The following is a 14,510-nucleotide window of genomic DNA, read 5'->3' on the forward strand; positions in this document are numbered from 1 at the left end:
CTGGTAAAGGAGACCCTTGAGGCTGTTAATCAGACAAAGATGCTGCTGAGCATTCATGACAGGCCCCACCCGACCACAGCAGGTCAGAGGGTGTTTTAAAGCCAGCTGCAGAGCCAGGTGTGTTCACCATGCCTGGCTCTCCGAATCCATTTACAAGCACCAAAAATAAACTCAAACTGTCTAAACTTTCCTAGATCCCCTTAGATGTCTACAATGAGAACAAACCCACGAGAGACACAGGGAACAGGCAGATATTTATAGCACACCCAGCACTTCATCACGTCGGAGCAAGACATCATTCACATAAAGGCCTTATTTGCTCAAACTAGAATAAGCCAGTTTGCATTACAGTTTAAATTTGCCTCTAATTTTAGATACTCTGAAAAACACAGCATCAAACCCTGCAAACCTGTCAACGCCCGTGGCATGCCCACCCAGGGCGCTATGCCAGTGAACCGGAAGGAACTCCACTCTGCTGACTTTCCCTTCCTCAAGAGATTTCTTGAAGTGTGTCTGCAACAACTTGAGAGAAACCACCCTAAAGTCATCCACTAAAAAAAAAGAAAAAGAAAAAATATTATTTTAGCTTGGTAGCTAATACATTAACTGAAATGTGCTGCCATTTTAATAACATAAAGATATATACTTTTAAAAATGATGACAAAATAGTAAATGAACAAACGCCCAACTGCTAAAAAGTTCTTTTAATTTTCGATATTTTTGAGGCCTAAAGGCCAGAAGATTGGAATCCTATCCTTCCTCAGCATCAGGTTCCAGAACCAACTGCGGCAGTAGAGCACCTACCTCAGCCAAGGCCTTTCCTCACCTACGCTGGAGGTAACAGTGGCACACACACACCTAGAGGTGCAGGTGTGAGGCACACACATGCAACACCAAGTAGCCAGTAAACGCAGACTATTACTACAGACCTGTCTTCATATTCCCAGCCCAATTGAGAAGGCTGCTCATTTACATGTTCTACACAGCTTCTCAGGACTCCCTAGGTGTCAGCTCGGGACACAGGAGCTCCATGCTGCAGCTAGTGCTCAGGCAAGAAGGCTGTCTACCAAAGCGGTGAGATTATTCTCACGGTCCTTTCTGATTCTTCAGAATCTAGGATTGTATGTCATAAGAGCAGATCAAACACAAACTCATACTTCCTACTGACCACACAAGTCTCCTGAGGCACGAGTGCACAGCTAGGAGCATCATAAAAATGTACACTACAGAGCCCTTCTATCAGCACTCGGTTTCTCCTAGGAAATGAAATGTGACTTGCACTTACCACACTCAATAATGCTTCTAAAGCGCAAGTCACATACGGGTCCAATGCCATGCACCATGAACACCAAATGGTCAACTTGAGGCATTTCCCCTAGTAAAAAGAAACAAATAATAAAAATCATCTCATACAGACACACACACAAAACTGAGAATTTGGTGTTGTTAGTTAAACTGCTAAATTCTTGAGACCCCTTTTATCATAAGCTAGCCAAAGATCTCGGGGACAGAGGTAGGCAGATCTCTGCTGAGTTTGAGGCCAGTATGGTCTACAGAGAGAGTTCCACAACAGCCAGGACTACACAAAGAAATCCTGTCTCGAAAAACAAAAACAAAACAAAAAAAAAAACCTAGGCAAAGAAATCCATTACCCTTCCACGAAAATATTTGTTATTGGCCTGTGTCAAATTAGAACAACATGTCTCCCTGGGCAAACATGGCGAACTAAACGGAGAGGTCAAGGAAACGGCTGTTCTTCACAAGCCTATGGACCCACCATAATGTGCCATCTGTTCAGCATCCCACAGGAATGGGATGAAGGAGTGGCTTAGGAACATAAAGTGTGCACATGAACATGGCCCTGAGCTCAGTCAAACAAAACCAAAAAATCTTTGCTGGTCTGGCAGCACACACCTTTAACCCCAGCACTCAGAAGGCAGAGGCAGGTAGAGCTCCGAATTCCAGGACTACACAGTAAGACCTTGTCTCAAAACAAAAAGATAGAAATGTAGGGTTGATGGCTCAATGGTTCAAAGTGCTTGCCATTCCTGCAGAGGACCCAAGTTCGGTTCCCAACACCCACATGGTGGCTCACAACCAACCCTAACTCCCAGAGGAGCCAGTCCTTCTTCTGACCTCTGTTGGCAGCAGGCACACACATGGTACATGAACATATATGCAGACAAAACACTCATACTTGTAAAAATAAATAAATCTAAAATTAAACTAGGAACAATAAGAAAAAAGACAGATGTATGGCCAACATAGATGGCTGGACTCTGAGCACTCTGGCAGTAACTCTAGCAATGGCCTCTTTCCCTCACAGTGAATGGCGACACTAACAGAGCAGCCCAAACAGATCTTCTCCTTGAGCGAACTAGACATACCGTCAGGAATTTCGTCAAGACTGTCATCGATCCCACGCTTTACAACTCTGGGCCTCGTCTGTCCATCCTGTGTTGTCCCCCACTCATCTGGCACTGAAGAAGGCTGGAACTGGACAATAACCTTCAAGACACAAGATTATGACAAGGCTCATTAGCAAAATTATTTCCCACAATAAGTTAAGTAATACTGGGGGGGGGGTGTTGTTTCATTGGTTCTCAAGATGGGGGTCTACACATTCCCTGACTGGCCTGGAACTTGTTACCTAGACAAAGTTAGACCAGAACTTGCAGCCATCCTCCTGCCTCTGCCTCCCATGTGCTGGGGCTGTAGGCATGTACCACTAAGCCTGCTTCAAACTAATATGTTTAATAATCCTGTGCTTCACAGTACAGCTGGTTACAAATGAAGTAGAACTGTTCCCCAAGTAAATTCTGTAAAGGTCCAGCCATTAACTATCAAAACTAAATATATAATTACTTTCAATACTTATGCTGGAATACATATTGATTTTTTTTCCCTGAGTTTCTCAGCACCACAAGAATGGGAAGGGGTTAAAAATGTGTGAATGCGTATGTACACACACACACATAGATGTAAGATTTAATAGAATGGACATCACCGCTGGATGGGGGTAGGGATCTGGATAAGGGGGTGGGGATGGAACAGGAGGAATCAGGTGTGGAGAGGAAGGAGGAGAGAGCACTGGGAGAGACATCTGGAATCTGGTTGCATCTCTGGGGTAAGCTAGAAACCTAGTGCAATTGATGCTCCCAGGAATCTATGGGGGTGATCCTAGCTAAGACTCCTACCAATAGGGGATATGGAGCCTGAACCGGCCATCTCCGATAGCCAGGCAAGACTTCCAGTGGAGGAACTGAGACACCAACCCAGCCACAAAACCTTCGATCTACAATTTGTCCTGCCTACAAGATATGCAGGGGGTAAAGGTGGCACAGAAATTATAAGAGTGATCAACCAATGACTGGCCCAGATTGAGACCCATACCATGAGAAGGAGCTAACCCCTGAGGGCCAGGACCCAGAGGCGGAACAGGGAACAATCCAGAGACATAGAATAGAAACAAACATGACTGGCAAAAATAAAAAAAATAATGAAAGTAAATGATCCCTAATGATATTCTACTATCTTCAGAGAATGACGCCTGGCCCAACTGTTATCAGAGAGGCTTCATAGAGCAACTGCTGGAAACAGATGCAGAGACCACAGCCAAAGCTTAGGTATAGCTTGATGAATCCTGTGGTAGAGGGGGAAGAATGACTATGGGAGCCAACGGAGTCTAGGACACAAGAAAACCCACAGCATCAACTTACCTGGGCTCACAGGAACTCACTGAACCGACAACCAGGGAGCCCACATGGGACGAACCTAGGCCCGCTGGATACACGCTACAGTTGTATGGCTTGATCTTCCTGTGGGACCCTAACAGAGGGAGCAGGGACTCCCTGACTCTGTCGCCTGCTTCTGAGACCCTTTCCTCTTACTGGACTACCTCGCCCAGCCTTAAGAGAAGAGGAGGTGACAGCTTGACATGCAATAGCTGGAGGATAACCATGGGAGGCCTGCCCTTTTCTGAAGAGTAACAGAGAGGAACTGATTGGGAGGGCAGGCTGGGAAAAGGAGGAAGGGAAAACTGTAGTTGGGACATAAAAACAAAAAAAAAATGAATGAATGAATGAGTGTTTGAATGAATGAATAGGAAAAAAATCCACATATAATTTTTTTTTTGTTGTTTATTTAACTTTTATTTTTTATGTGCATTGGTACAAAGGTGTTAGATCCCCTGCAACTGGATCTTCAGACAGTTGTGAGCTGCCATGTGGGTGCTGGGAATTGAACCCAGGTCCTCTGGAAGAGCAGTCAGTACTCTTAACCACTGAGCCATCTCTCCAGCCCCCCCACATATAATTTTGACTCTCTGAAAACTACTTTAAAAAAACAGAAAAAAGAAAGATTTAAAACTTGAGGTAATGGTGGCATATGTCTTTAATCCTAGCACTCAAGAGGCAGAGGCAGGTAGATCTCTGTAAGTTTGAGGCCAGCCGGATCCACAAAGAGAGTTCCAGAACAGCTAGGACTACTACACAGAGAAACCTTGTCTCTCAACATTTCTACACACCCATTGGTTTACAAATTGTTGCCCCCAGCTGCTCTCACAATACAAGAGCAGAGCAGGTAGCTCAATGGAGAGCAGACAGATTGCAAAGCCTTGACTGTTTTCTCTGGCCCTCTGTAAAAGAGCTGACTTCACCAAACCAAGTAAAAAGATTCACTAAGCTTCTTCTAAGATGACACTCAGTATCACTAACCTGTCACCAAACAGAAACTTGATGAGAAAAAGTTGAATTTCCATGATTAATAATTAAATTATTTCAAAACACACTTGCCAGGCATGGTGGTTTGGGCCTTTAAGGCAAAGGATCTCTGAGTTCAAAACCAGCCTGCCTATTCTGCATAATGAGTTCCAGGACAGCAGGGTTACATAAAGACCCTGTCTCAAAAAAATAAATAAAAAATATGTTCATTACAAAGGAATCCCTGCAAAAATACAAAAAAATGAAATGTTATCATACATACAGCAGCATAACCTTTAAAGGGCACACCCCCCATATCAGGAAGCGCCTCACCTTTGGGTTGTGCATAACGATGGTCTCTCCGCTTGGAAACTCTAATCTGCGGTGCCACTGATTCGTGGTTACAGCTTTTTTGTACTCGGCCTGCAGCGACAAAACAACACATAATGCAGTCAGTCAGTCTGACCACATCAGACGCATGGGGGGTTAGGATTATGCTGGGGACGCAGCACAAACACTAGGTCTGGCCTATTGGCTACCATTCTTTCTATCCTCTTACATGAAGTACTCCAGGGTTTGCTCTCACACATTCGCCATTACTGGGGGAAGAATTGGAGGTTTAGAGAGTGCATCAGTACTCAGGGCTCAACAAGTCAAGTGGCATAAAATGAACTTATTGTCTCACAGTTCTTGAAGCTACGACTCCAAAATCAAGGTGACAGCAGGACAGCAATGGCCATGAAGCCTGCACAGAACACTCTCCCAAATCACCCTTTACCACTACAATCAAGGCCATTCCTTGACATAAGCCTCTATCTCCAAATTCTGCCTATATCAAACCCCAGCATTCTGTCCATCTGAACATGTCTGTCTGCTTTATTATACACAAAGACACTCACTATACGGAGCTAGGGCCACCCCACTAAAGTAACTTCATCTTAACTGATTTCATCTGCAATAACCTAGTTCCTCACAAAGATGTATTCATGGGTACTGGGGGTTGGGACTTCAACAGTATTTTGGAGTAGAGGGGAAGGAAACACATTAAATCTCTCAAGGACTCTGAGAGGACAACTTTGATGCTTTGACACACACATGGTATTCAGCTCTACTCCTGAGGCTACTCTGTTTAATGTATGTAAGAGTTTTGCCTGTGTGTCTGTATGTATACCATGTGCATACGTGGTATCCTCAGAAGTCTGAAGAGGGTGTAAGATGCCCTGGAACTGGAGTTCCCAATAGTTATCAGCTGCCATGAGGGTGCTGTAAATTAACCCTGAGTCCTCTGTAGGATCAGTCAGTGCTCTTAACCACTCAGGCACCTTTATAGCCCTCTCCTTTTTTTTTTGGAGACAGAGTCTCAAGCTTGCTATATAAACCAAGCTGCCCTCAGAGACCTACCTGCCTCTGCCTCTTGATAGAATTAAAGACACAGGTTACCATACCCAGTCAATTTTTAAGCTCTTTTTATACCTTCCCTCCAAGAAGATCATTTGTGGGTACTAATCTTGAATTTCTGAGCCTAGCATCTCATATCACACAGTGTCCAGCTTCTGCAAATCTTCTCTGCTGATCAGATCCAGGGCCTCGTGAATCCTAGGCAGACTTCCTACACTCAGTTGCAAGCCCTAGCCCTCAGGAGTATCTTTTATGAACTTTCCTACAAACTCTGGGGTTTCCTTGGCGTTATAAACAGTGTCCCCTATCATGGTCCAGACCGGCTAGTTCTGCCACACACGAGCACTGCTGATTCACACCAATAATCTTTCACAGCCGCTCTCTACTCCTGCCTGTAGTGGGCTAACTGTATTTCTAAAGGTTTGCCTGGCTTTCTACAGAGATAGCATCTGTCTCTCACTTCCCTCCTCCTTTGCCTCCACTAATGCTGTCAGTTTCTTGGGAAGCTGGGCAGGAACTTGTGCCTCATGCTGATGGGCAGGACTTGGATAACAACCCCAGTCTAGAGCCTATGTCACCCACAAACAATATTATCACTAAAGAGAAAGTGCTTATTCTGCTTTCAGATTCTCATATTTGAACACTGTAATTTTAGCTTCAAACCAATAAGCCTAAACATCTGGTTTTGGGATATTACAACTACAGTAGGACCCTATCTAACAGTACCAACAATTATAGTATATCTTCAGTTATTTGCTTGTTTAGATTCAAAATTAAGCACTAGGAATCATCACCCTGTTACACATTTCCCTTTATTGAACTAACTAAAATTATACTTCAAGGGACATCCAGAAGGCTCAGTGGGTAAAGGCACTTGCTGCCAAACTTAAAGACCTGAGTTTTATTCCCAGGACCCACATGGAGGAAGGGAAAGAACCAACTCTGGCATGTTCTCTGACCTCCAGTCATGCACCACAGTGAGCACACACACACACATAAATAAATGCCATAAAACTGTTTCAAAAATTATGCTTTAAGAGATTGTTTTTGGCCCAACAGCGATGGTGCACACCTTTAATTCAGCACTCAGGAGGCAGAGGGAGGTGGGTCTATGAGTTAAAGGCCAGTCTTGTCTATAGAGCAAGTTTCAAAACAGTCTCCAAACTATACAGAGAAATTCTGTTTGGAAAATCAAAAGGAGATTGTTTTTGTAGACTGTTTCTCTATCTAGCCCAGGAGTCCTCAAACTCATGATAGCCTGCCTTGAACTCATGAACGCTAAGATTAAATCAATTGGTACCATGCCTGGTTTCTACCTAAATTTCCATGAGGGCTAAGTATGAGCAGCTCACAGACGTGGGATGCCCCCACAACCCCCTGACAGTCTTGACACCACCTATCCTCTGTGACCAGGATCAAGACAGGCCAGCCTGTAAACAAAGCCACCTGCACTGTGGTGCTGTCACAGCAGCCTCTGGCACACGGGCCTGCTTTGTAAAAGAGCATACAGAGGAAAACAGTCATACCTCGAGCTTCTCACTGAACTCCTCTGTGTAGGGGATAAATCTGCTATCTGTGTCCCCCTTGTAAAACCAAGTACAGCGTCTCACTTCAGCTGGCTCCTCTTCCCAATACACAGACTTCCTCATGCGGTCATAGAGGTAGACATCATAGCGCCCTCCATCCGTGCCGAGAACCACACTTTCAGGATCTGGCTGCACTGGGAACCAACAGAAGACATTTTCCCCTAATGTTACTAGGCACATTTGAAAATACAAATAACATTAACAATAATATTCATGTTGCTACTAGTCAATACTCAAAGACAATTAAGCTTATTTTATTTAAAAATACAAGATAATCCGCATTACTCAAAATTATGACATACACAGCACTCGGGAGGCAGAGACTGGCTGGTCTCTGTGAGTTCGAGACGAGCCTGGTCTACAAGAGCTAGTTCCAGGACAGGCTCCAAAACCACAGAGAAACCCTGTCTCGAAAAACCAAAAAAAAAAAAAAAAAAAAATTATGACATACATTTATTTGTTTGTTTTTGAGGTAGAGTCTCACTCCAGCCTCCCATGTATGGAGATCACAGGAGTGAGCTGCCATACAGCATGGCTCTTCTTGAGTAGAAAGAAAGAGCGAGGGCAAGCTTTAAAAACACAACCATGAAATAACTGAAATAGTTCATGATTTGTTTAATCAAACCATATGTACTGCCTGCCAAACACCTGTAATCTCAGTAATTAAATATGGAGTCAGGAAGATTATGAGTTCCTGGCTAATTCTTGCAACACAGTGAGTTAGAGGCCAGCCAGAACTGAGTAAGATCCCATTTCAAAAGTAAAACAAAGCAGAAACATCAACATACCACAGTGTTCCATGAAGTATAGTGCTAGAGAATACTGACTGGCTTGGGCAGTGGTGGCGCACGCCTTTAATCCCAGCACTGGGGAGACAGAGGCAGGTGGATCTCAGTGAGTCCAAGGCCAGCCTGGTCTACAAACTGAGTTACAGGACAGCCAAGACTGTTACACAGAGAAAGCCTGTCTCAAAAAACCAGAGGGAAAAAAAAGAGAATACTGACTGATATTTAAGTCTCATAATCAAAAATTATCAAGATAAAGAATTGTATCTGTATGCAAGACTTCTTAGAGTCTTAAGACACACCTATGTAGCACTTTCTCAAGAGGTAGACATGAGAATAATTATTTCCAAAACTCATCTGACCTCAGAATAATTTTTTCAGAGCTTTTCCAAAGTCTACAGGAAATGCTTTTTTTTTTTTTTTTTTTTTTTGGTTTTTCGAGACAGGGTTTCTCTGTAGCTTTGGTGCCCGTCCCGGAACTAGCTCTTGTAGACCAGGCTGGCCTTGAACTCTCAGAGACTCGCCTGCCTCTGCCTCCCGAGTGCTGGGATTAAAGGCGTACGCCACCACCGCCCGGCTACAGGAAATATTTGATGTCCTATAACTACAAATGAATAAGGAAGTAAGAAAAATAAAACATGGACTATGTACAAACTATACTTCCCTGATTTAAAACAACTTTTTGGTTGCTTTGTTTCAGTAAGACAGGGTCACTTCACTATGTAGACCAGGCTGGCCTCAAACTAACAGAGAGCTGCCTGTCCTAAGTGCTGGGAAGAAAGGTGTATGCCACTGTGCCCAGCTTAACAAAAGAAATTGCTAAACTATTTCCTTAAGTTCTTTGCTCAGTAACTCAGGATACATATGAATTAGAAGCACCATATTAAAGTGGGATCTGGAGATCTACACAGTTCAAGGAATCCGACAGCTGCAAAAAGTAGGCCATGGGTAAGTACACTTCATCTCTTCTCTTCCTCCAGTGAGATAGAATAATGCAAGCGGGCACTTACCCGAGTTATAGATCTCTTCAAGATTCAAAGAGTCAAGCTCACTGAAAGGCATCCACAGCTGTTTATATTCCACCTCCTTGCAGTAAAACCAGTGAGGCTGAACAGGTTCATACTGGTTCTGAAGCACAAAAGGCGATGGCCCCTGTCCAGGAGGTCCTGCATGTCTGGCGGGTACCTGCTGCTGTGCTGGAGACTGCACTGATGGAGGGAGCTGGGAGAACAAGGGAACCGTCACATGTGCCCAAAAGGAATTCTCTAGCTGCTTCAGAATCCAATAGATATCAATAATAATTATCTCACTTGTATTTCTAGGGAACTATTTAGTGTCATAAGTAGTGTAATAAAACCTCAAATCAGTTACAAAGTAAACTACACTTCTGCACACCAATGGCAAACTGACACCCACAAAGACATTTCCCATATTTTTTAAAATTTTTGTTGTTGTTTTGTTTATCAAGACAAGGTTTTTCTCTATGTAGCCTTGGCTGTCCTGGAACTCACTCTGTAGACCAGGTTGGCCTCAAACTCCCAGAGATCCGCCTGCCTCTGCCTCCTGAGTGCTAGGATTAAAAGCGTGTGTCACCATTGCCTGAAAATTTCTAAATTTGTTTTTTGGTTTTTTTTTTTATATATTTATTTATTATGTACACAATATCCTTTCTGCATGTATGCCTGAAGGCCAGAAGAGGGCACTAGACCTTATTACAGATGGTTGTGAGCCACCACGTGGTTGCTGGGAATTGAACTCAGGAACTCTGGAAGAGCAGGCAATGCTCTTAACCTCTGAGCCATCTCTCCAGCCCCCATATTTCTAAATTTGTAATAAATTTAGTTTTAAATATTTTCATACAAATATTATCACATTATTTCCCTCTCCTGCCCCTCGCAGTCCCCATCGCCCAACTTAATGCTCTTTCTCTTTAAAAAAAAAAAAATACCAAAATAAAAACAAAATGGAGTTCATTTTGCGTTGGCCCGCCTTGGAGTGGCTGATACCCAGTGTCACTCCAGGGAAGAAACTGCTTTCCCTCTCCCAGCAGCTATCAAGCACGAACAGCTTCGTGTTGGGGTGGAACTTTGTGCCCACTTCTCCTTCTCAGTGCTGGGGTTTTGTCTGACCTGAACTTGTGAAGCATGCACAAGATCGATGTGGTTCCCACAAGTTTTTTTTTTTGTTGTTGTTGTTTTTTTTTTTTGGTTTTTCGAGACAGGGTTTCTCTGTGGTTTTGGAGCCTGTCCTGGAACTAGCTCTTGTAGACCAGGCTGGTCTCGAACTCACAGAGATCCACCTGCCTCTGCCTCCCAAGTGCTGGGATTAAAGGCGTGCGCCACCACCGCCCGGCCTCCCACAAGTTTTTTATGGGTTTATTAATATACATTGTTCTGTCTGCATCCATGTCTACATGCCAGAAGAGGGCATCAGATCTCATGATAGATGGTTGGGAGCAGCCATGCAGCTGGTGAGAATTGAATTCAAGACCTCTAGAAGAACAGCCAGAGCTCTTAACCTTTGAGCCATCTCTCCAGTCCTAATTTTTTTTTAAAGATTTATTTATTATGTATACAACATTATGACTCCATGTATGCTGACACACCAGAAGAGGGCGCCAGATGGTTGTGACCCACCATGTGGTTGCTAGGAATTGAACTCAGGACCTTTGGAAGAGCAGGCAATGCTCTTACCCTCTGAGCCATCTCTCCAGCCCCTCCAGTCCTAATTTTTAAAATCATTACAACACCCATACTTTTTGACCCATCATTCCACTTCTAAGTATGTAAACATGTAACCCAACACACAAGGATACGCGTAAGTTTGGTTGGCTACAGCCAAACTCTATAAACATTAAAATTAGTGGCAGAATCACTTGTAGTCTCTGTCCTGAGCACTCTCACTAGTATAAGATGAGAAGCAGCGGGCAGTCTATTAAGACTGCACTGCCTCACTTCTTACGCCCTTAGATAACATTTGATATTATACACTAATATCTGAGAATATCAGCATGTACCCAGGCAATGAAAATCAACCATTAGTCCACTAAATAGGTGATATAAACTTGAATATGAACCGTGTGATAGCTACCTTAAAGCAAATTTATATATTTGTGCTGCGCGCAAAGTGTGGAAGTCAGGGGACAATTTGTAGGAGTCAGTGTTCTCCTTCCAACACATGGGCCCTGGGGATCTAAACCAAGTCCTCAGGCTTCATGGCAAGTGCCTTGACCCTGAGCCATCTTGCCAGCCTCCAATTAGCTACTGCTAAAGGGCTTACCTCAAAGCACGCAGTTCACAAACAAGAGCCTCTGTGACACAGACCCAGAACACCAATTACTTGGGACTGAGGCAGGAAGATCAAGAGTTTGAGGCCAAACAAAGCAATTTAGGAAGATCCTGTCTCAAAATTACAAGGTGCTCAGTGGGAACGCTTACCTACCACACTCATCACCCTGGTTTTCATCACCAGTAACACCCTCTGTAAAAAGCCACCCTGGCCTACAGAGCAAGTTTCAGGACAGCCAGGGCTAGCTACACAGTGAAACCCTGCCTCAAAAAACAAACAAAAAATTCTGTCCTGGTGTGGAGAAATGGCCTAGTCATTAAAAGTTCTTAATCCCAGCACTCGGGAGGCAGAGGCAGGCGGATCTCTGTAAATTCGAGGCCAGCCTGGTCTACAAGAGCTAGTTCCAGGACAGGAACCAAAAAGCTACAGAGAAACCCTGTCTCGAAAAATAAAAAAAAAAAAAAAAGTACTGATTGTGGTTGCAAAAAACAAAAAACAAAAAAATGGGTTCGTTTCCCAGGGCCCAAACTTCTAGGGAATCAGACAACCTTTTCTGGCCTCCCGGGGCACCAGCACAAATGTGATGCACAGACACACATTCAGGTAAAACACCTCTACATAGAAAATAAGTTAAAAATAGATTTTATACTTAGTGTATGTTAGAATGTATAAAATTGAGCTGGAGAGATGACTCAGCAGGTAAGGGCATTGACTGTTCTTTCAGAGGACAAATCCCAGCACTCATATGGTGGCTAACACCTGTAACTCCAGTTCCAAGGAACCTGATGCCTCCTTGTGGCCTCCACGGGTATTGCATGCACATGGTACACAAACACACATGCAGACAAAACAATACACATAACAAAAATTAACTCAAAAAATTTCTCTTATCATACAAAGTTTTTAAAAACTTCTCTAAGAGAGAAAACTAGTATGGCGTCCACGTACCGGTGGCATCGGTCCTGGAGGCATTTGGTACGTCTGCACAGGGGGTCCGGAAGGCGGAGGGTAGGAGGGATGGCCTGGTGTCTGGCACTGCTGCAGCTGTGGGGGTGTAAGGTAGGGATTCGCCCTGCTGCTGACAGGAGTGTGACGATATGGGTTATGTCCTTGTTGAGGAATCCCTTGGGGAGGGCTCCCAAAGTTTGGAGGGAGACTGCTCGGCTGAGAAGGAAAATAGGTATTTACTCCCATCTGTGAGGGGGGTGCAGCACCATGATGAGCCTTGGAAACCGGTGGCAGAAATACATTCGACACGTCTTGGGATCCAGTTGTGAAAGGGAGTGTGGCTGGGGGCTTGGAAAACGCCGACTGTCCAGCTGACACGGTGGTAGTTGTTGAGGGTGACTGTCCAATGTTCCCAAAAGGGTCACCACTGCTTGGTACCTGAGAGAAGTAACTGAATGTCTGCGGGGTGGAGGTGAGAGCAGAAGTCTGGCCAAGGAAACTATCTTCCTCACCAACATCTGTGGAGTCCTCTGCAATACAACAGGAGAGCAATGGAGAACAACGGCTTAAGAGCAGCACCACCCTCTGTGGGAGGCTCAGCGACGAAGGCGGAGCAACTAAGCCTCTTGCTTTGGTGAGCTAACTTGTATTTTCTGCATTAGAGGGAAAAAAGAAAATCTTTCCCTCAAAATCTTTTCTCTTAACTAGAGGCCTCAAACCAGACCAACAACTCTTTGCTTTGCAAGTAAAGATACATGAACAAAGGATATACTGTGTGCCTCACTGTGTCACACTATAATTCCCACAAGATTTTCCCTTGTATTAAATTTCCTTTCATTTCACTGTGGCAGGGAGGGTGCAAGGGCAGAGGGCAGATACGAAGGAACAGGGTGGTAAATGGGATCAGGATGCATGATGTGAAAGACAGAGAATAAATAAAAAGTTTTTAAAAAGTTCTCTTGGGGGCTGGAGAGATGGCTCAGAGGTTAAGAGCACAGGCTGATCTTCCAGAGACCCTGAGTCCAATTCCCAACAACCACATGGCAGCTCACAACCATCTATAAAGAGATCTGGTGTCCTCTTCTGACCTGCAGACATACATGCAGGCAGAATATTATATAGATAATAACTAAATACATCTTTAAAAATTTGAGAAGAAAAAATTTTATTTGAAAAAGAAAAACTAAAAAGAACCGAAAAGTTATGATTTCCTCCATCAGACAGTCACTGTTAACATTAACTTTTGGAAAGTCAAGAATAATGGTCCATGACCTTAATCCCAGCACTCAAGAGGCAGAGATAGTTCTGAGTTCCAGAGCAGCCATGGCTACACAGAGAAACTTTGTTTTAGAGAGAGAGAGAGAGAGAGAGAGAGAGAGAGAGAGAGAGAGAGAGAGAGAGAGGTGGCGCGTGCCTTTAATCCCAGCACACGTAGGTGGGTCTGTTAGTTCAAGGTCAGCCTAGTCTACAAAGAAAGTTCCAGAACAGCCAGGGGTGTTACATAGAGAAACCCTGTTCAAAAAAACCAAACAAAACAGAAAAATGTTCATGTTTACATAAGGATTTTTTTAAAAGAAGCAATTTTTTACCTATTTTTATACGTTAAACCTTTTCCTGATATAATTCAAATGTTACCATATACCTAAACATACCTAATTTTATTTCAACAGTCATAAGAAGAAACTGAAGCACAGGTATTAGTTGTATTGATAAGTAGAGGGTAAGTCAGGGGTCTTAATTACAAAGTAACTATTGTTCAGGCTGGAGAGGTGACTGGCTCCTCAGCCAGAGGACCTGGGTTCAAT

The 14,510-nt window shown here is 43.8% G+C and overlaps 1 protein-coding gene across 5 annotated transcripts in view; it reads right to left on the minus strand.

The window, feature by feature from the left end:
• Positions 1-14,510, minus strand: part of Sec23ip (SEC23 interacting protein) — a 47,108-nt gene that overhangs the window by 24,027 nt on the left and 8,571 nt on the right. For 4 of the 5 annotated variants that reach the window (XM_057778205.1, XM_057778204.1, XM_057778203.1 and 1 more), the window contains exons 2-8: positions 12,706-13,235; positions 9,480-9,690; positions 7,625-7,818; positions 5,034-5,123; positions 2,388-2,508; positions 1,286-1,375; positions 410-551 (exon numbers count right to left, since the gene is read on the minus strand). In XM_057778205.1, the coding sequence (XP_057634188.1) occupies positions 410-551; positions 1,286-1,375; positions 2,388-2,508; positions 5,034-5,123; positions 7,625-7,818; positions 9,480-9,690; positions 12,706-13,235 (1,378 nt within the window). The remainder of the gene's footprint in view (positions 1-409; positions 552-1,285; positions 1,376-2,387; positions 2,509-5,033; positions 5,124-7,624; positions 7,819-9,479; positions 9,691-12,705; positions 13,236-14,510) is intronic. The other variant, XM_057778207.1, reaches the window with a different exon arrangement.

Source organism: Chionomys nivalis, chromosome 8, assembly GCF_950005125.1.
Source record: "Chionomys nivalis chromosome 8, mChiNiv1.1, whole genome shotgun sequence".
In the NCBI taxonomy this organism is placed as follows: Eukaryota; Metazoa; Chordata; class Mammalia; order Rodentia; family Cricetidae; genus Chionomys; species Chionomys nivalis.